Source organism: Rhinolophus sinicus, linkage group LG09 (assembly GCF_036562045.2).
Source record: "Rhinolophus sinicus isolate RSC01 linkage group LG09, ASM3656204v1, whole genome shotgun sequence".
In the NCBI taxonomy this organism is placed as follows: domain Eukaryota; kingdom Metazoa; phylum Chordata; class Mammalia; order Chiroptera; family Rhinolophidae; genus Rhinolophus; species Rhinolophus sinicus.
The window spans coordinates 108,346,579-108,366,873 of NC_133758.1; the positions used below are offsets into that span (position 1 = coordinate 108,346,579).

Consider the following 20,295-nt stretch of genomic DNA (forward strand, 5'->3'; position numbering starts at 1 on the left):
TGCAGTGGCCTCCAGAAGCTGGAAAGGGTAAGGAAACTGACCCTTGAGCCTCCAGGAGAGCAGCCCTGCTGACCCCTCGAGTTTCGGGTTTCTGACCTACAGAACTGTCAGAGGCAAGACGATAAACCTGCTTGCGGTGATTTGCTAAGGCAGCAAGAGGAAACCAGCAGAACCTCCTGCAGTACATCCCTCAGGGGGCACAGGTAGCTGTGCTTGGCAGGTACAGCAGTGCCACCCACGCTGCCCAGGTCAGAGCAGATGAGCCAGGGAGTGTGAGGAGAAGCAAAGGCTCTCCTTTGGGTTGAAGACAGGAGCAGAGGTCAAAGCAAAGCAAAAATCGGAGACTGACAGGCAGTCTGCTGTGTGTATTATGTTGGAGAAACGAGCTAAGATTCTGGCAGCGGGGAGTTCGACGACGTTCGTACACACAGCATTTCTCCCTGGGGTGTCTGAGAAGGGAACATCGACGCAGGTGCCTCAGAGCTAAAGCGTATGAGTTCACAGAACTCTTGATCTTTATTTGAAGATGCTAAAGAAGCTTGAAATCCCACAGTAAGAGGAATTTAGGAGACAACAATCAGGCTGGAGTTGCAGAGACTGAGAGCTAACATAGAATTCGCCACCCACCTCACATTCTGTGAAAGGCCTGTCTAAAAACACTGCATAATAGCCAAAGCCAAGCAATGGCTCTATTCATGCTGAGATCGTCACAGAGGGGATCGGCCCACCCCGTGTTTGGCGTAACAGACTTCAACCCGGTTCCCCTGAATTCTTCAGATCACTGGTGGGATTGCTTAGTCCGAGTCACCTTCATGTTTTCGTCATGCTTCATTCTTTTTCATAGGCCCCATTTTGTTTTGTTTTTACCCTCTGAATGAAGGCTGCACTCATCTAAACTCCATATTGTCAGCAGAAGAGGAGACAGACAACTGTTCAGTCCGCTCTTCCCACTTGTGTGTTTCTGGATCTCTGCTGGGTCTCTGCTGAAGGCTAGACACACATGGACAGCCCAGTCTAATCCTGAATTTTCAGCAGGAATTCTCCTAACACATCGTTGGTCTACTGAGGCGGTTTCTTTGTATCCCTAACATCTGATTCTCAGGCATCCTAAACAAACGTAGGATGAAGACTTACATGTGTTCATGTGTTTGACCACAACTATTCTACGAACTGTTCTCTGCTTTGAAGGACTTTGTCTCTCTCATAGGGTACACTCTACTGCCACCTGCTTTCCCCTTTCTTCCTGCCTACTGTTGGGAGACTGTGGTGGCAGCAGAAAATGACCTGGGAAAGTGCAGATGGCAGAAGAAGTAGACGCAGATTTGCTGCTCCTCAAGCAGTATCTGCACAGCACCAAGAAAAAGGAAGAAGACTGGAAGGCACATTAGGAAAATGTTTTTGGCAGTGAATAGTTTGAAATTATACTATTAAAATACCTTTATGAATTCAATCTCGCATCAGCATCATCTTAATTATTTTATTGTATTGCTTGTTTTTATTATGGAAGCTTAAAAATTCTAGCGTAAGTTGTTGAATGCAGAACAAACTTGACAACAACTACCAAGGACAAGTCCAAGTTACCTGAGAATATGAGTCACCAGCAACATCTGAAGTACAAGGAATGGATACGAGAAGCTTTCTCGCAGAGGTGGCGTCCACATCACACGGGTACACTGAAAAAAATTCATGGTTATGGTCTATTTGCTAAATTTGCTAAGTGAGATACACCAAGTGAAAGCTACTTGTAAGTACAAAGAGAAGGTTTTTCCCCCCATAAATTGAAATGGTGTGTTACAAAACACCATTTAATAATTACTACTTAATAATAATTAACAATAATAATCAAAGTTTAATATAAATACATTAAAATACAAACTCGACAGAGCTGCTACACACCAAAAAGTTATTCCCACACAAGGAAGTTAACTATACCCATGGCTAGCTTATGTCTATTACAGCTAACACGTGAACTTTCAGTTTAAAATTATAGAAAGAATTGATACAGAATCACTATTTCTTCAAATTATTAAGAGGTATATCACATAAAAGATATTATGATCATGAAAAGTTGACTTAAAATAAATGCTAGTGTTTAAAATTTGAATCAAAGTAAGATCAAACATTTAAAGAATGTTACTGTAGATTTTAAAGAAATTAAATTTTAAAAAGAAACCTATAATTCTGTAAGTAAACGCTCCTAAATTTAAAAAGACTATTTGACTATCTAAAGAAGAAACTTGTATTTCTAGAAGGAAAACCCATAAAGATTTTAGAAGTAAATACTTGTTGACGACCTACCTCTCCATGATTGAAAAAGAAGCACAACACCGTAACCAGGCCTCCTAATTGGCTGCCGCTGGAAAAGAGAGTATGAAAATGTAACTCAAATAACAGAAACCCAGGTCAGTCCTAATAAAACCTTGAGATAATGTAACATATAACCTTCCATCACTACAAACATGTTAGCCACAGTAGAACTCTACTATGCTTATTTACAAAAATAGCTTATTTCCTCTAAAGTACGGTAGTCAAAATAAGTTTCATTTTTTAACAATCACTTCCATCTTCGAATGTACAGAACACACAAACTGACAGGGAATAAGAAATTTTTAAGTCATATTACTGAGCATCATGCAACCTGAACGTTCTTTTTCTTTTTATTTACCCTTTAGAACCACATATTTATGGTGTCCTTCAGCATTTCTCACACTATTGTCCTTGGGATACATGCTATACATTCAGGAAAAGGGAGGGGGGGAGCGTACAGAAAAGGGCTTAATAGTCATAAAGTTGGAAAATACCACACTCCATCCCCGAGCTACTATTCTACAGGACATGCTTGTGAAACATTAGGTTTCAGCTAAATTTTTATCTTTCATTTGTTTTCAAAAAATGAAATACAACACAAATCAGCACAGGTGGCCGGTCAGACTTGGAAGAAGACGGGGTGATGTCTGCAGGTTCAGTGGAGTTGCCTCTTTCCCTACAGAGTTGGAGTCACAGCCACTTGCTGCTCAAGAGAAGAGGAAAGGAGGGAAAACAGAAGGGCCGCAGAGCTGTCTTTAAAGGATCAACTGAAGTTCAAAGCCACAAATTCACAGAGACACTAATGGTAGGATTACGTGATTTTTCCCCACTGGTTATCGACCAGGACTGGCAGAAACGGAACATAAAGGGGCAAAGAAACAGCATATTGGCCAGAGAGTAGTTGAAGTGATGGATCACAGAAATAACAGGGACAGATAAAGTTGCTAGAAAGTAGTGAGAACAGCATAGGCCAGGGAGCGGAAGTCAGTCAGGGGCCTCTCCTCAGAGACGCAGCACGTCTCCTTCAAAAGACTCCAGGCTTCATTGGGGGATGAGACAACGCAAAGGTTAAGAATGAGGTAGAGAGAGAGAGAGAGAGAGAGAGAGAGAGAGAGAGGGAGGGAGGGAGGGAGGGAGGGAGGGAGGGAGGGAGGGAGGGAGGGAGGGAGGGAGGGAGGGAGGGAGGGAGGGAGGAGAGAGAGAGAGAGGCTGATTTATATTATCATAATATTCTGAATTTATTCCAACAAGAGAAAAAGTACAGAGATCAACATATTTTTTAAAAACGGTTTCCTCCTTGCCACCCTCCCCCACAGTATTCACCTGAGAGAATCAGTATTAACATTTGTGTGTGTGCCCATCCTTCCAAATCTTTTTCTAAGCCATGCAAACATATATTTTAATGTGATCATAGTATTAACATCCCTCTGAAATTTGTTCCTCTTCTAATTAATCTATTGTGAATACACGTAACCCAAGGTACTCTTTTTAAGAGAAGTCAAATATTACATAGTGTAAATATACTGCAATTTGTTCATCCCTTTCCCTGTTATTGGACATACAGATATTTCTCAATTCCTTGCTATGATGATAAAAAAAGTTAAAATAAATATCCTTGTGCATGTAGATACTGGTGCTTTTATTTCTACAGGATGGACTGGGAGACTGCCAAGTCAAAGACTGAACTCTCCACACACGCCGCCCCCCAGCGCAGGAGGGGCCTGCTTCTCTTTCACAGGGCACCTGATAGGCCCAGACCCTGTCACGTTTTGCCCGTCAGGTAGGTGGAAACTTTTTTCTCACTGTTATTTTGATTTGTATGTCCTGCCTAGTTGTACAGATCATCAGTTTAGTGGGTTTGTTTTTTGTTTTTTTGACAATGTGCATTTTCTTTTCTGTCAATTGTCTGTTCACATTCTTGTACATTTTTCAGTTGGACTGTCTGTATCCCTATTTAAAGATCAAGGATATCAATTTTTTTACTATTATGTTATGCTTAACTAACCAGGGAGGCAGATTTTCTGGTACCATTTCATGCTTTGTTTATCTACAAGGAATGCTCTGAGTTATAATCACTATCAAAGGATGTGACTTGCAATAATTCTACAATAGTTCCCTAGCATTTACATCCCTCCCCTGCAATCCTTAGAGACTACCGCAGAGGTCATTTCATTTTGCTAAACAGAAAAGATGCAGTAATCAAATACTTAAAATTAATTTTTTTTCATTATAGTTGATCAGCTGATATTTCAGCATTCTCTAGTGGTTTAAAAAAAAAAAAAGATTTTTCTGCAATATTACCACCAACTGTCAGAAAATATGTAAGTTCCTATGATGCAAAACATTGTAAGCTTGCTAAACACATTTACCACACTTACTCATGTCTCCTTCACCTTTGCACCTCCATTGCCTCAGATATAAAATGAGAGGGTAAGAATGTAAAAGACCTTAAAAATACTTTTCAGTTCTGACATTTAATAATTTGATGATTTTCTTCTTAAGTGACACATGGATTGAAAGCAATTGTCACATTTTGGTAAGCTTCATTAATCAGTGAGGGTTTTCCCTCTAGTATTTACCAAAGAATGATGAAACATGCAAAGTTCAACATTCAAACAAAAAAAGAAAAAGAATCACAGCTAATTCAAAATGACATTAAATAACTCGGGCAGTTAGTTTTCTCGCTGTGTAAATGCTTGAGAGAGAGAACATGAGAGAATCATTTGGAAATCACTAAATCAAGAGAACCCAGCCTCCAGGTTGAGATGTAAGGCTTCAGCCCGCAGCAGCCAGGTGAGGAAGTGCGCAGCAGGCCTGCCTGAGAGCTGAGCATCTTCCCCAAACCTGCGGGAGGGGACACTGGAGCACCGAGGGAAGAGACGGTGGGGAAGAGAATGAGAAGCAGGAAGGCTGAGAAACGTTCTCGGCTTAGCCCTCCCACTCAATCTGTTATAAGCAACTAATTAATGGCTTTAATTTCATCTTTGTCTGCCAGGGCCAAGAAACAGAATATTTTATTTACTCGCTTGTGAAGTTCCCAATTCTTCACTGTAGCTGCCCTCGTGTCTAGTACTGAGCTTTGCCCACGGCAGAGACCCAAAAGGTAGCTGAGGAGTCAATGAAAACATAAAAGGAAACATAAGAATTATTCAATCTCAAGATGGATGGTGTCTTTTTTATGAAACTTGAGGTCAAATGTCCCTCACCTTCCTGTCATTACTTCCCTGGGTCCCCGGCCCAGACGTAGGCGCCTGCTGCTCATCAGCGCCCTGTGTTCCATGGAGCCTCTGCTGGGACCCAGCCCCGACCCTCCATCCACACGCTGACGGGGCCTCCAGAATCTCCAGCCCATGGTGAACACTTCCTTCCCGGCACCCTCGGCCTCTAGCCAGGGGCTCCCCTTTCCTCCCGCCCCGAAACATCATTGTCCTCCGAGAAAATGCTCCGCGCGCTCCCTGACCGCTCCAGGCCCGAGGTGACGCCAGGAGCTGCGTCTAGGGCCACTTCCACACCCTGCGCCTGGACCTTTTGTTAAACCCTGCTCTCTCTAGAAGTGCAAGGATGCCAGAGATGTTCTGGCGGAAGAAACCAACAGAATTTTGTGACGAGTTGGATTTAGGATATAACTCAAGGGGAAAGTGATATAATGACATGAAAAGGGGCAGGTTTTCGAGTAAAGACGCCAATATTTTCAACCAATAACTCTCATCAATTTATGCATACTGAAGAGAAATACTTATCTTTTAAATATTCATATACAACTGTTAGGCCAGATGATTAAAGATGTGCTAGCGGGCCAAGCTACTAGAACATGCCAAAAAAAAACAACAAAAAAAAAACAACCCACGGAGCTGGAAAAGTTTGAGCTGGTACAATCCACAACCTATTTAAGACACACCTGCCGCCGAAAATGCAGCCTGCATAAACAGTGAAAGCTTGAATTTTTAAAATGAAAACCAAAAAAAGGTCAAATGAAACAATGGAAGCAAAACTGGCATAAAGAATATGAAATTCAACTTTTCTTAAAATAGGTGGGTACGGGGGAGGAGTAAGAATCGATATAAAAAGCTAGTCTGTGCGAAACCAAAGCCTAAAAAGAATACCGAGTCACTGCGCAGGTAACTTGGGTTGGGTAAGGAGAAGAGAGAAGAGGAAAACTGGGTATATTACCTACGACTGTTCACTTCAGGATAGAAAGGGGACATTGAGCAAAATTAAAAGGGAGGTTTGACATAGAGACTAATCTTTCAGGCCCTCAGGGCTTCTAGAACACATCTAGAAATAAAATAGTGCTAACAGAATTCTTTCTGGAATCAAAGAAGCCACTATGAACTTCTAGTAACCACAGAAAAGGGAGAAAAACAGAAAATCAGAAGATGAACGCAGGGTGCTCTCTGACTGGTTGGTTCCTCAGGCAGAAGAAAAGGCGTCTTTCTGATGACTAGCTATGTCTGCAGAAGAACAGCCAGGTTTTCTCACAAACGCTGAGAAGCAATGGAGAACTGAGTGAAGACAGATCAAGAAAGGTAAATATTCAAAAGAGGAGGAAAAGGTCAGAGTGGCCACAGTGACACTGAGCAGCAAACAGTAAATGTATAGGAATTCATAAAAAGATCATTACAAAGTTTTCTTAAATAACCACCTCAGTACATTAGAGGGAACGGAAAAGAGGGACGCGAATACTGGCCCCTGCCTGGGTGAGTGTGCTCAGGCCTTCTCATGGTAAGTGTCCACAGACAAGAGGCGGGGGCAGGGAACGGTCACTGGTACCCAATGTCACTCCTGCACGAGGAGGTTAAGAATCCTGAGCCCCCTAGACTCTCTTTACCCGTCTGCTGGTAAACAAAGGAGCTACAAGATGAAAGGAGCCTGGGTCTCCTCCCCGCCCCCAAAGCGGCTTACGGTTTGAATGTTCTGATAGAAAACCCACTCCGCAGTAAGTCCCAGCCACCTTACAACCTTCTAACTACCTTTTCCAAGCCGCCTCATTTTAAATATAAATTGCAGATTAAGGATCCACAGACTGTGAGAAAGCTTTCAATGGAAAAATAGAGCCCAATACAAATTCAAGGGGGACCTGGAGGTATAAAGAGACAATGCAAGAGGCAGAAAAAAACTGCAAACTCAAAATTCAGTAGGAAAGTTGGAATCTCTCAGAAAGTACAATAAAAAAATAACATAGAAAAAAAACCCTAAGAAAATTAGGTTTCAATCCAAGAGTTCCACTGTCCAAACAATAGGATTCTGAGAAAAACGAAGACAGTGGAGAAGAGAAAGTCACCAAAGGAATAATACTAGTAAAAGTTTTCCCCAGAATGGAAGAATGGAACTGTCCAGATCAAAAGAATGAAACAATATTTATCACATCATGACCTTTGGGACACTATAGAGAAAAAAAAACCTAAAAGCTGCCAGAAGGAAAAAATAAGCCACATTCCAAAGAACGTGATGGCAGGTTGAACAACACTCAACTTTTGAAAAGCTATACTGAATCTTAGAAGACAGTGGAACAAAGTCTAAGGAAAAATGAAATTCTAAAACTAGCCAAATCAGTCAACAACTATAAAAGTAAAATAAAATTCCAACATAAAAGGTATTTTTTTAATTACCTCCATCGACTCTTTCTTGGGAATTGCTTGAGGATGGGATCCTCCAAAATGAAGGAATAATCAAGAAAGAAGACAGTGTAGGACTCAGGCAACAGTAAATGAACAGGAGAGAACAGGGGGCATTCTCAGGATGGTGGTGACCACATGTCCCAGGACAACAGCTGGGTGATAAGCCTAGAGAAGGACCAGTCTGGGGTCAAACCAGGAGACGGAGGGGTCCAGGAAGGAGGCACCAGAGGTGCGCGAGGGAGAGTTGAAATGATGGATGTTATACATTTGGCAAAGTATAAAAGTTTTACACTTCAGTTGTAGATTTGGAGTTACCTGGCATATAGAAAACTACAGGAAAAAATCTGTTACCAAGTAAACGATGATTTATACTACTTGACTCAGCAGGAAGCAATATGTGTACCATCATAATAACGTGAATATGGGCTACTGGTTTACACACTAGAATCACTGAGGTTTCAGAGACCTGAAAGTGGTTTTTCTGGACAAAGGGATGGTGGATGGTAGAGACAGATGGGGCAAGGGACGGCTGCTTCGTTTCATCACAAAGAGTCAAATAATGCCACAGTCGTTTACGTGTGCACAAAATAATGACAACTAATTTTTAAAACATACTAGTAATATCATACCCAGCTGTCGAACAAAGGAACAGAAAGAAAATTGTTCAATTAACTTATTTGGGGACTTGTTGATATTTGTCAGACAAAAAGCTATGAGGGAAAAAAAAAAATCATAAGAAATTTCCAGGTAACATTAAAACAGATGTTCGTATTCACCATGAAAGAAAACAAAACAGTACATTTTACTAATTTTGGCTTGGAAACCATTAGAAGAGAACCTTTCAAAAAACAAACTTAACCACCAGAAACTGTCGAACCATTCAAAATGCTGGTGTTAGGAGCACAATACTATGTGGAGGATGACAAATCATGGAGATGTATGATCACAAAAACTGACATTCAAGGGAACAGAAATGCCACACACAACATGTTACCTGTCATTCAAATTTATAAAACAGCAACAAAATGAGTCTAAGAAAAATTAATTGATGGAGAAACTATTAGAATAACTATAAAATCACACACATGTATGAGAACTAAAAATGGAGCAAAATAGGATCCTGATAAATGGAAACACTAGAAAGAGTAAACTTCCACATATCAAACGAAAATAAACAATGCCTACAGAAGTACTAGTGTAAGAACAGCAAAATCCTGGCAACCTCAGAACCTCTAGGAAATGAACTATTCCAGAAAAGATAGTGTTAAGTCTAGATCCTTCTAAGTGCCATGCTCTTTTGAAATATTTTTATAAAACGTTTTTCTGAAATGTAAATTCTACTCTCTTTGGAAAGTAACAGCTTTTTCTTCATTACTTGGTGTCTTTGAATACATATTAACTAAAGCTGCAAATAACTGAGTTACTATTAGAAAGAAGATTTCAAATGTATTCATAAAGATAGCAGAACACGGCAGTTGAAAACACACACACTGGAGCCTGTGTTCAAATCCCAACTCTGCAACTGACTAGCTATGTGACCTTGGGAGACATATTTAATGTCCTCATGCCTCAGTTTCCTCATCTATCAAATGGTTAACCTATCTCAGAGGGCTAATCCTCAGGGTTAAATGAGTGTATGATCGTAAAGAGTATGATTGTAAAGAGCTTAGACTAGAGCTGGTACATAAAGTGCTATAGATGTGTTTCTTCAATAAACAAACAGTCCTAAGTAATAGCCTACAGCGGGAAAGCTTCACAAGAGTCCATTGGAGAAGAATCCCTGAATTGGTAAAGGCCAATAAAGCATATGTGATAGATAATAATATATTATTACTGTGCTTTTCATATATGGCAACCAAGAGCTACGTTTTTCTTTTCCATAGTTTATTTACTTCATTCAATTAAAAAATATTGTATGAAGGCAGGCATTCTTCTAGTGCCTTGTAAATGGTACCTTACTCTATTCTCACATAGAAGACAGTGCCTCCTAACTCACTGAGGTCTTCTTCTTCCTTCCCAATCACTTCTTAAAAACTCTGTAAGTCTTCCATTTCAGTTAACCTGATAAAACACTTCACCACCCCGTCACAACCCTGAAAGACCTTTGTTACATTATATTTTCTTTTATATCTAAAAGCAAACCAAAGAACTGGCAGTGATTCTAAGTTCTTCCCACGTCACTGATTCAAATTATATTAAAACTCAATGTTAGCAGGTTCTGCCCACGATTTAGAGCGTCCATAGAGCTCTTGTGTCCTCCAGTCTTAATCATGACAGCCCAGGATAGCCAGACACCCAGGGAAATTCTCTGCAACAGAAATTGTACCTTCAGTCTTTGAAACGATGGTTGTCACAGGCATTTTTAAGAGAATGATACTGAATGATGACTTTAATAAATATATAGAGATTCTTCCTTCAATGAAAAAAGTAGCATAACTATAGATTAGCAAATTGGCAATGCCATGTTCCATATTTTAACTTCTCTTAGTTAACATCTAATCTCCCAAACATAATAAAGCTATCAACAAGACGGATGGACAGTACGCAGCAAAATGAATAAATGGCCCCAAGTTTCTCTTCTTTCGGTTCATCATGATACGCCCTGGCCTCACTTTCCCTAAATCAGCCTCCTCTCCTGATTACCATATACTTAGGTTAAGTTATTTCTGTGTCGTTTCAAAGCCAAAAATTTTCACATCATCTTTTAATCGTGCACTTTCATTTCAGCCTCCCCCCAATTAAATAACTAAAAGAACTTTCTTAGAGCTTAGTCAGAAATGTTAACATGAAAGTACCTTAAATCTATATGCAAATGTATTTTAAATTGATCTAATAACTAGCTCACTTGATAAATATTTGTCAAGGAACGCTACATATTCAAACACTGAGCTAAGAATTCAACAGGTCTTCGAGGAACTAAAATGAAAATGCCACACTTCCAAAGCAAAGAAGCTAATGGGAGAACAGCAGATTCAAGCTCCTTCCCTCCAACTGAAACTCATACACCTATGCTCCTAGGGCTGTACTACAAAGGATCCCTAAGCAGTGAAAAGAAAGAATTCTAAAGATACTCTCATGGTAAAACAGTTCGACAAGTATACAAGGTGGGGCATCGTCAAAAAAAGAGAGACATAAACATAAAAACCCTTAGAAAATGTGTCAGTCTTTAGCTTTAGGAATGTTGCTCCACTACAAAGTAGGTCAGGTCAGACAGTAAATATCTGCATAAAACATGTTTCTATTTTAACATTAGCAAAGAGCCATTAACACCATTTGACAATGGGTGGTCCTTCCCTTTATAGTTTATGGAAACAATATATATTGCTGATGCTCAGATGCCTATGAATATTTAAAAAATTATCATATATCTTCACCATGTTCTATTTAAGCCTCTAAAATTATTTTCAGTTTGGCTAGCCGTGACAATGGTGAAACCATCCAAATGGGAAGTCATTTTATATCTACAAGTAGATATTAGAAAGGACATTGCTATAAAGTTGAACCAAAAGTTAATGATAATCTCACTATTTATATTATTCTAATATATATTATTATAAATGCATATTAAAATATTTTCAATTAATAGTCTTACCTTAAATATGTGCCATATATGAAGAATAATGCCATCATTAGTCCATTCAAAATAAAAATTACAGCAACATAAAAGCAAGCAGGATCTCCCAGTCCTTTAAAAATAAACAAAACATGTGTTTTATAAGTTACTGTAGGTGTCCGGCAATTTATATTAAAACATGCTTATTTTAAAAATAGTCACACTATGCACCAACTGACTGCCTTGGTTCGCAAACAAATATAAGACATTATTGCAAAACATAGATGGAAGAGGGTAGTACCTGTGTGGTTTTAAAAGAGGGCTGCAGATTCAGACACTCCTCCTGCAGAAGTATGGGGTGTGCACCCCAGATTTGAGTCTGGTTGGGATTGAGTATGGCGGAAGCCATTGTATAAGACTTCTGAGGCTAGGTCATATGAGGCCACAGAGTGTCCAGCTTGAGCGCTGAGCTACTGTAGGAAAAGCCCGACTACCCTGGGGTACCATGCTCTACAAAAGCTCGAGATGAATGAACAGGAGATGCAGGTGGTCAGCTGACAGTCCCAGCTGAGCCCTTGCAGCCACCCCAGCCCCAGAGCCAGAGTGTAAGTGTAGCAGCCCCCAGGTAATTGCAGGCTCCCCAGCCATTTGAGTCTAGCAGAGGCCTCTGACATCACGGAAACAACCAGACTTACTATGCCCTGCCCACAATCCTGACTTGCAGAATTCATCAGCATAATAAAATGCTTGCTATTTATACCATAAGTTTGGGGTAACTTTATTCTACTGCAACAGATAACTAGACGATATCACAGACAGAAACTTGCCTTCACAGCTTTCAATTGGACTGAGTCCTTCCCCTCTGGTAACCGTCCAACATATCTTGGTTTGAATGCCAATCAAGTCCATTACTTTGGTATAAATCCGGTACCAGCTGGCTAAGATTACCTAATTTTAAAGAAATAGAGACATTATGGGAAAAGATATTGTCCTTAACAGTTCCATTACCGAACTATTTTTAAAATACTTGATAATTATCAAATTTTCCCTTCTGGTACCAACCACTCGGTGATTTTGAAATCTAATAAGAAGAGCCTCACAACCCCCTACACAGACTCTGCACTGCTGAGTCCTCAACTGTTCACCCACAGGCAAGAATAAAATATAAGCAGGAACGTACAAAATTTATATGTTCAAAAACTACAGAATTCTACTAAGGAATATAACAGATTTGAACAAATTGAAAGATACTATGTCTTCCCGAATAGATCTAATTTTTCAAGATATGAGCTCTCCCTCTAATTCATTCATTCTTAAAACAATACTAACCCAAATCCGACACGTCTGCCTAGAACTGTGATCCAGGAGAATACCAAAAGGAGACAACTGAAGAGAAGGTCCGAACAGATGTTAAAATGTACTACTTACCATTAAAACAGTGCTAGTGGCACAAGAACAGCCCGACAGGTCACAGTAAGGGTTGTGCCAGTGGTGGCCCAGGCCCCCTCTGGGGCTGAGGTGCTCCTTCCCCCTCCCCCCAGCAGCTGGGAGGGTTGGTAGCTGACAGCTCTCAGCAAAGTCCCTCTCTGGGAACTACCCTCTGCTAAGGAGAGTACATTCACTAAAGGTCACACCAGCTACCCAAGGACAACTGCATCCTTTGTCTGACTAGTCAACGGGGGAGGGTGAAGGCCAGCCAGGGCCCTTGCCTCAGGTAGGACAACTCTGCAGGGCTGCCCCAGCTCCAGAACTCCCAGGGGAGTGGCTGAGTCCTTTGCTGTGACTGTGTCACAGCCCAACTCCTCCTGCCTTATTCTGCTTCCTCTTCCCCGGCAGGCACTGACCCCACGGGCTCCTCCCTATACACTTTCTGCATGGAGACCTCCATCTCAAAGCCTGCTTCCGGGGACCTCAACCTAAAGCGACAGTAAACACAAAGTCCAAAAACAAACACGAGCACATATGTATAACAATGTTGTATATAATAATGAATGCTTTTTCAAATCAGTGGGGAGAAGATGCACCATTCATCAAAGTGTTAGGTTTCACAGACGACCATTTTGAAAAAACATAAGATTACATTCCTACCTTTCACTACACAAATTCTAGGTAAATTAAAAATGTAAATATCAAAATCATAATTCTAACAACTAAAAAGAATGAAGATGTTTTACACATAGGAATAAAAGAAAAACCATAAATAAAAAGGATTCATACATATGACATTTCTTACAGAAAAAAATACATACACATACACAAAGCTAAACGGCAAACAAAAAGCTGGGGAAAATGTTTTATCCGTGCAACATAGTGTTAACATCCTCCAGATAATAAATGAGCTCTTACAAAATTTCAATGAAAATATAGACAAAGGACACGAACAACCCATTATTTTTAAAAGTGAAAATGCATTTTTTATAAATAGCATTTAATGAGTGATACAAACACACACACACACACACACACACACACACACACACACACAGAGCAAACGATTAAACAAATTAGCAAGGATTCAGGTAAATAAGCATTTTCAAAAACAACACTGGTGGGAATTTCAATTAGTATAACCTATCTGGAAAGCATTTTGGCAACATGCACCACAATCATTAAAATGCATATTCTGTTGAATTTAATGGTTCCACATCAACACATTTATAGTGTAAAAAAATAAGGATATGTGTAAAACCAGCTTTAAAGATGCTTCCTACAGCTTTAGAATATTTTAAAAGGTCAAAAACAAGCAGAATTTTCATGAATGATGAACTAAATAAACAATGGTATATTGTGCAAAAAAATAGCCATTAAAAATGATGCTGGGGAAGAAAAAATGACAGCGGAAGGTGGCTATAAATAGTCTTAAAAGACAAAAGGAACTTATTTTAAAAAAGCATATGCCATGTGATGCCAATTGTTTTGTGTGATCCTATTTCTGTAAAAGTAAATGTGTACATGGTTACAGAAAATACTCCATAAGCAGTAAGGAGATCAGTAGGAAAACACTGAACCTCGGTGGTTACTTATTGGTCTCTATCTCCTCCACCTCACTCGTCAATCAGGCTAACGCAATGATCTGGAAGGTCACGTCTTCTTCACGCTCAATGGGAGATGAATGACCCAGAGCCCGGCTAAGTGCTGGCATTGAGCCAGGACCTGGGGGCCCTGCAGAGACCAAGGTAGCCATGGCCCTGGCTCAGGCTGGGCTGGCTAGGGCAGCATCATGCTAAGAAGGGTGGGAGGGGGCTTCACTGGAGAACCTCCTGTCAAGTCCAGGAGGGCTTCCTTGAGGAAGGCACATCTCAGCTCAGCCCTGGAGAAGGCTTAGGGAGGTGTCACATGAAGACAGGGACGGTAAGGGAGAGGCCAAGAGAAGTTACTGACGTCACTGCCTTCCTCCCTCACCTCCTGGGTGGGCCCACCTTCCCCCCCCCACCCCCACCCAGAGAAAGCACATTCAGTTAAAGGAAGAATCTCAGCTACGGAAGAAACACTGTTTGGCAAATGACATGTGAAAGTAATGGCGTTCCCCTGCTATAATCCCTACAAGCACACTGAATCTGGACGATTTTCACGTTTTCTATATGACACAATCACCAAAATAATTCCCACAGAATCACTTTAAAGCCCTTCAAACTTAATAATGATAGTCCTTTCCAAAAAAAGACGTATGTTTTCTTTTCCGAAATGAAATAAAATTTAATGTATTGAACCATACCTTAGATTTAGAAGTAACATTTAATACAAATAACACTTATTTAAAAAGCTAAAAAAAAAAGTTTACAATTGAAAAAGTAACTTACCTCAGGGTAAAGATTGAACCTTTTTAACGTATTGATAACAAGGGGGTATTCAGTCAGCTTATCATTCATAATCATCCATACTCCATTCAAAAACGAGGGTGCTTCCACAATAGTCTTGAAGTAGGAATAATATAACCCCTGAAATAAGCACATGTTATAGTTGTAATAAAAAGGACATAATAACTATTAGCTTTAGAAAAGTTAAAAGACACTGTTTTTGAAACAGCAAGCAAGCAAATAATAACTATAATCAATTCCAGACTTCTAACCACTGACAAATTCTTAGGTTGCAAAAAAACCTACATATTTTAGAATAACATTGTCTTCACTGAAGCAATCGAGCTCATAATAGCTGCAAAAGTAGTTTCAACATTTACAAAATAGTACAACGCAGACAGCATACTTCCTTTAAGAAAACCCTATAGCCCATAAGAATGTAAATGTTAGAAAAGGCTGCCTTACGAATGAGTAGTGATGAGCGGTTTACTATGCAACTCAAACTTACCATGAACCAAAAATTCTTCTCTAGCCAAAAATGTTTCCCCTAACTGCTTATCTGAATCCCCAAAATAGCACTATCAGCCATCTTCCCTCCAGACTTACATGTAAAACTGCAAATACATTAGGATGACTAAACATTGACCAATTACATTCTAATGCCAACTAATTTCAAAGGCTATTTTCCTTCCTATCAGCTCAGCGTAAGGTCAAAACCCTGTGGGACTGGGGGTGTGCGGGAGGGGGAGAGGGACAGTGGTGGTGCTCCCATTTTAAGGGAAATAGGTAAGTTTTTAGCTTGACATGCTAATTAGGAAAGGTCAAGGTTGGAATAATACATGGGACAAAAACCGAGCAAATACGAGAAGCCTTATGAGGGAGTCTAAATGGCAGTATGAAAGCAAGACTGATAAAACACAGGGAAGAAACTCCGTCTTCTGTACAATTTTGCCTAGAGCTACCCCGGTAGCCAGAACCATGAGCTGCCAAACTGTAACACGGGTTTAAGCACCATGAATATGAAAGTGATCCGCCTACCCAGGTATTTACTGAAAAAGGAAAAAATGCTTCTTGATACTATAGGGTTCTAGTTCTCATGTCACTGTTTTAAAAATTAACTTCCTACTGTCCTGGGTTGAATAATGTCTCCCAAAATCTCATGTCCACTGGAACCTGCGAATGTGACCTTATTTGGAAACAGGGTCCTTGCAGATGTAAACAAGTGAAGAGGAGGTTGTACCGCAATAAGATAGACTAACAATCCAATATAATTGGTATCCTCATAATAAGAGGGAGAGTTAGACACAGAGACACAGGGCAAGAGGCCACATGATGACAGAGCAGAGACCGGAGCGACTGCATGTCCAGTGCAAACCAGGGAGCACCAAGAATGGCCAGAAATGACAAGGAGCCAGGAAGAGGCGAGGAAGGATTCGCCCCTATAGCTTTCAGAGGGAACCTGGCCCTACCGACACCTTGATTTCAGACTTGTGGCCTCCAGAACTGTGACAGAATAAATTTCTGCTCTTTTAAGCCACCCAGCTTATTACACTTTGTTATGACAGCCCTATTACAACCTACCTTGTTTTGTAGGTTTGATTATGGAATCATGTAAATATCTTATTCAATTGTAAAATAAAACATTTTTAATTGCTAAATATGAAAAGACAAAAAATAAATTAACTATCAAGTTAGGAGGATTTCTAATAACTGTAAGATATAGTAATTTTACTGTATATATAATATATCCTAAAGTCAAAAAGAAATGTGAGGAAGTCTTAAATTATTCTCAGAAATCATATTTTAATATCTCTGGTACTATTATTCCTCAAAAGTAAGTACTTTCACACCAAGATTCTCAGGCTGACAGAGAAGATACAAATTTAATATAAAATAAGTAAAAACAATCTAATCCTAAATTTGAACTTAAAAATATGAATATAAATCAATGATTTACTTTCTTTTAAAAAAATTGTTTCCTAATTCTGTTCATTAAAAAGACCCATCTAGTATAAAATAGCAGCACTGCACTCTCTAAATACCATTTGCCACTGAAAGGAATTAGGGCTTCTTAGAAAACTAGATTCTGGGTCGGAGATCAAATGACTCGTAATACCGGAAAGCAAGGAAGCTATAGAATACTAGTGAGGTCATGTGAAGGAACACAGAGCCAACTGCAGGGGTTCTCACCACCTAGGGACAGGTAAGTTTACAAAACATGTCCAAATCCATCAGATCATAATGCTACTCTAAAAGAAGGAACTCCGTTAGTCACCAGGAGAAGATGCTAGGCAACCAACTCATTTTTCTGAAAAGTGGTAACTAGAAAGAATAAAGCAGTAACTTGTCTTACCTGTATGAATGTACCTCAGAGAAACCAAAGAGGTATTTTAGGAAAGTTCTTCTTTTTAGGAATTACAGGTAATAATGTAGAAGATAACAGAATAGATAACCACCATTTGGAAATCCTAACGAAATAACTGCTCTAGGCTGATGGCTAGGCTATCATGGAGGGATCAACATGACAACACATGAAGCCACTGATCAATCAAAACATCACAGAAAGTGAGACAACCAGATATGGTGTGACTCTTCAGATGGTACAATAAATGCATAGCACCACTTATGAAGTATTCCTGCCCTCCCCCCAAAAATCAAACCTTCAGCTATCAAGACTCTTATCTATCAATTTTCAGGAAACTTGGGAGTGTAGGACATAATAAATAACATGAATTACTGTGGGTAATTCTACAGGACCAATGGCCAGGACTCTTCAAAAAATTAATAGCAAGGTAAACAAAACAACAAAAATGGGAAGAGGAATTTATAGATTTAAAGATTTAAAGAGCTGTATCAACTAAATGCAATGTATAAACACTGTTTTGGATCCTGATTCAAACATACCAACACACCAACTGTTAAAAAAAAAAAAAAGGGAAAGAAAGAAAAGCCAATTGAGCATTTAAATACTGATTGATATTTGATGATAATTAAGCAACAGCTGTTCATTGTTTTCAATTGTGACAATAGTGCTGTGGTTAACAAAAAAGTCCTTTCTTTTGCGATCCATGCTTGAAAGTATTTACAGATGAAATGATATAGTATCTGAAGCTTTCATTAAAAAGATGGGTGTGTGGAGGTGTGGATGAAAAATAAGTGGCTGTGTCCTCAGATGCTAAAGATGTAGGATGGGTAGACGGGAGGTGTGGACTCTTTCTACTGAACATCTTTGAAAATTGCCATAAGAAAAGGCTTAAAATTTTTAGATTCCTAAATGCAACAATAAAATACCATGTGAAAACTAACCATTTCAGTGCGAAAAGCCATCTCTCTTTCCAATGTTGAGAGGTGAGAAAAATGCCGATCATTTTCGAAAAGGTGTGTTATATGGCTCCTGCAAAAACAAAAGTGCGACAAAGCAAGTATTGAAACTTACTCTACGTGTTATTTAAAAAAAAAAAAACTCTAAAAGCAAAACTAAAAATATCTATAAATTTGCAGATAATTTTGTAATACAACTCAAATAGTGGTACCCATATTTGTTTTTCCACTCAGTATGTCTTACATTTATACTAAAATTTCTCTCTATAAGAAAACATTCAAATTAGATATTAAAATTAGAATGAACCAGAATAATGATATTTTAAGTACAATAAAAATACAAACTATAAATGTCACTGGGTTACCATTTCAGAAAAGTCTGATTAATGAAATTCATATTTCTCTCTATCCAGAAGATTAAAAAAATTAATCTTCCTCTCAACGTGAACACTAACTAATGTTAAGCAAAGTAGTTTCATATATAACCTCTTAAATAATGAATCTCTTTTTTATTAGAATATATATTTTCTGACCCTGATTTATCAATTGAACTACTTTTCCAGACTATCGTGTTGCATATGATAATATGCACTCATCCTTTACATATGAAATTATTCCCTTACGCAGGGGAAGTAGCTATGGTAAGGTACAAACGTGCATAAAATATACCACAGGAGAAGAGCAATCTTACCAGTGCAACACGGCTGCCAAGGCAGCTGGAAGAGAAAAAAATTAAATTATGTTAGCATAAAGAAATGTTTTCAATTTATAGAAAAGCATTACAAATATAAGTATGGTCAAGTTTGGGATGTGTAAATGTTGGACTTTTAAGGGATTGGGGCAGAATACTGACTCTTCAAAAGAAGCCCCAGGGCTATGCTTAAAATACTAATAGGCTGGATTGTAAAGGAATTAGGCACATATCTACCATTTTCATTCACTCTCTCCTTCAACAAAATATATGAGGGCCTATAATTTGCCAAAGACCGTACAAGGTACCGTCTGATGAGAACTTCCACAAGCAGAACTGAGAGAGGAACAGAACCAGTGGTGAGAGGTAACTTAGGGGAGAGGTCCTTTAGAATAAAGAAATACGGTGACTTCAGGGAACAGGACTGGGGATGGATAAAAACAGGGAATTATCACTTTTTATATACTGCTGCAATATCTGAATTTATGAAAAATTTTACTATTTTCTATGAAAGAAGTAGAGAAGGAACAAATGGATGGAGAGGGAAAAGGAAGAAAATGTCAGAGAGAGAAAACAAGCTAATAATAAAATCATTCTCATATGAGAATTATTAAAGACAAAACAAAAACAAACAAACAGGCCCAAAATGGAGTCACTTGTGCTAACCAAGTGAGCAAACCAAGACTTACTGCCTAACCTAATTGCAGCTTCAGCTTCTCCAGGAATGCACCCTTTAACCAGTCAACCTGGAACTACCTGGGCAGCACTAGTGAGGTGTCCACAGATAGGCCTCTTCCCTTCCCCTTGTCCTTCCCCAGGTAAGGAGCACTTTACCTGAGACAATGCACTCTTTGCTAATAATTTCTTCCTTCCGCCCCCTTTCTGCCTTTAAAAACCTTTCCTTTTCTACAGCTCAGTGGAGCTCCTTTCTACTTCCTAGATGGGATGCTGCCCGACTCATGAATCATTCAATAAAGCCAATTATATCTTTAAAATTTACTCTGTTGA

At 39.3% G+C, this 20,295-nt stretch overlaps 1 protein-coding gene across 2 annotated transcripts in view; it reads right to left on the reverse strand.

Annotated features, from left to right (window-relative positions):
* The window catches only part of DPY19L1 (dpy-19 like C-mannosyltransferase 1), a 73,372-nt gene that overhangs the window by 39,844 nt on the left and 13,233 nt on the right, over positions 1-20,295 (reverse strand). For both annotated transcript variants that reach the window (XM_074340990.1, XM_074340989.1), the window contains exons 2-8: positions 19,288-19,312; positions 18,582-18,669; positions 15,279-15,416; positions 12,306-12,426; positions 11,518-11,611; positions 2,299-2,356; positions 1,582-1,673 (exon numbers count right to left, since the gene is read on the reverse strand). In XM_074340990.1, the coding sequence (XP_074197091.1) occupies positions 1,582-1,673; positions 2,299-2,356; positions 11,518-11,611; positions 12,306-12,426; positions 15,279-15,416; positions 18,582-18,669; positions 19,288-19,312 (616 nt within the window). The remainder of the gene's footprint in view (positions 1-1,581; positions 1,674-2,298; positions 2,357-11,517; positions 11,612-12,305; positions 12,427-15,278; positions 15,417-18,581; positions 18,670-19,287; positions 19,313-20,295) is intronic.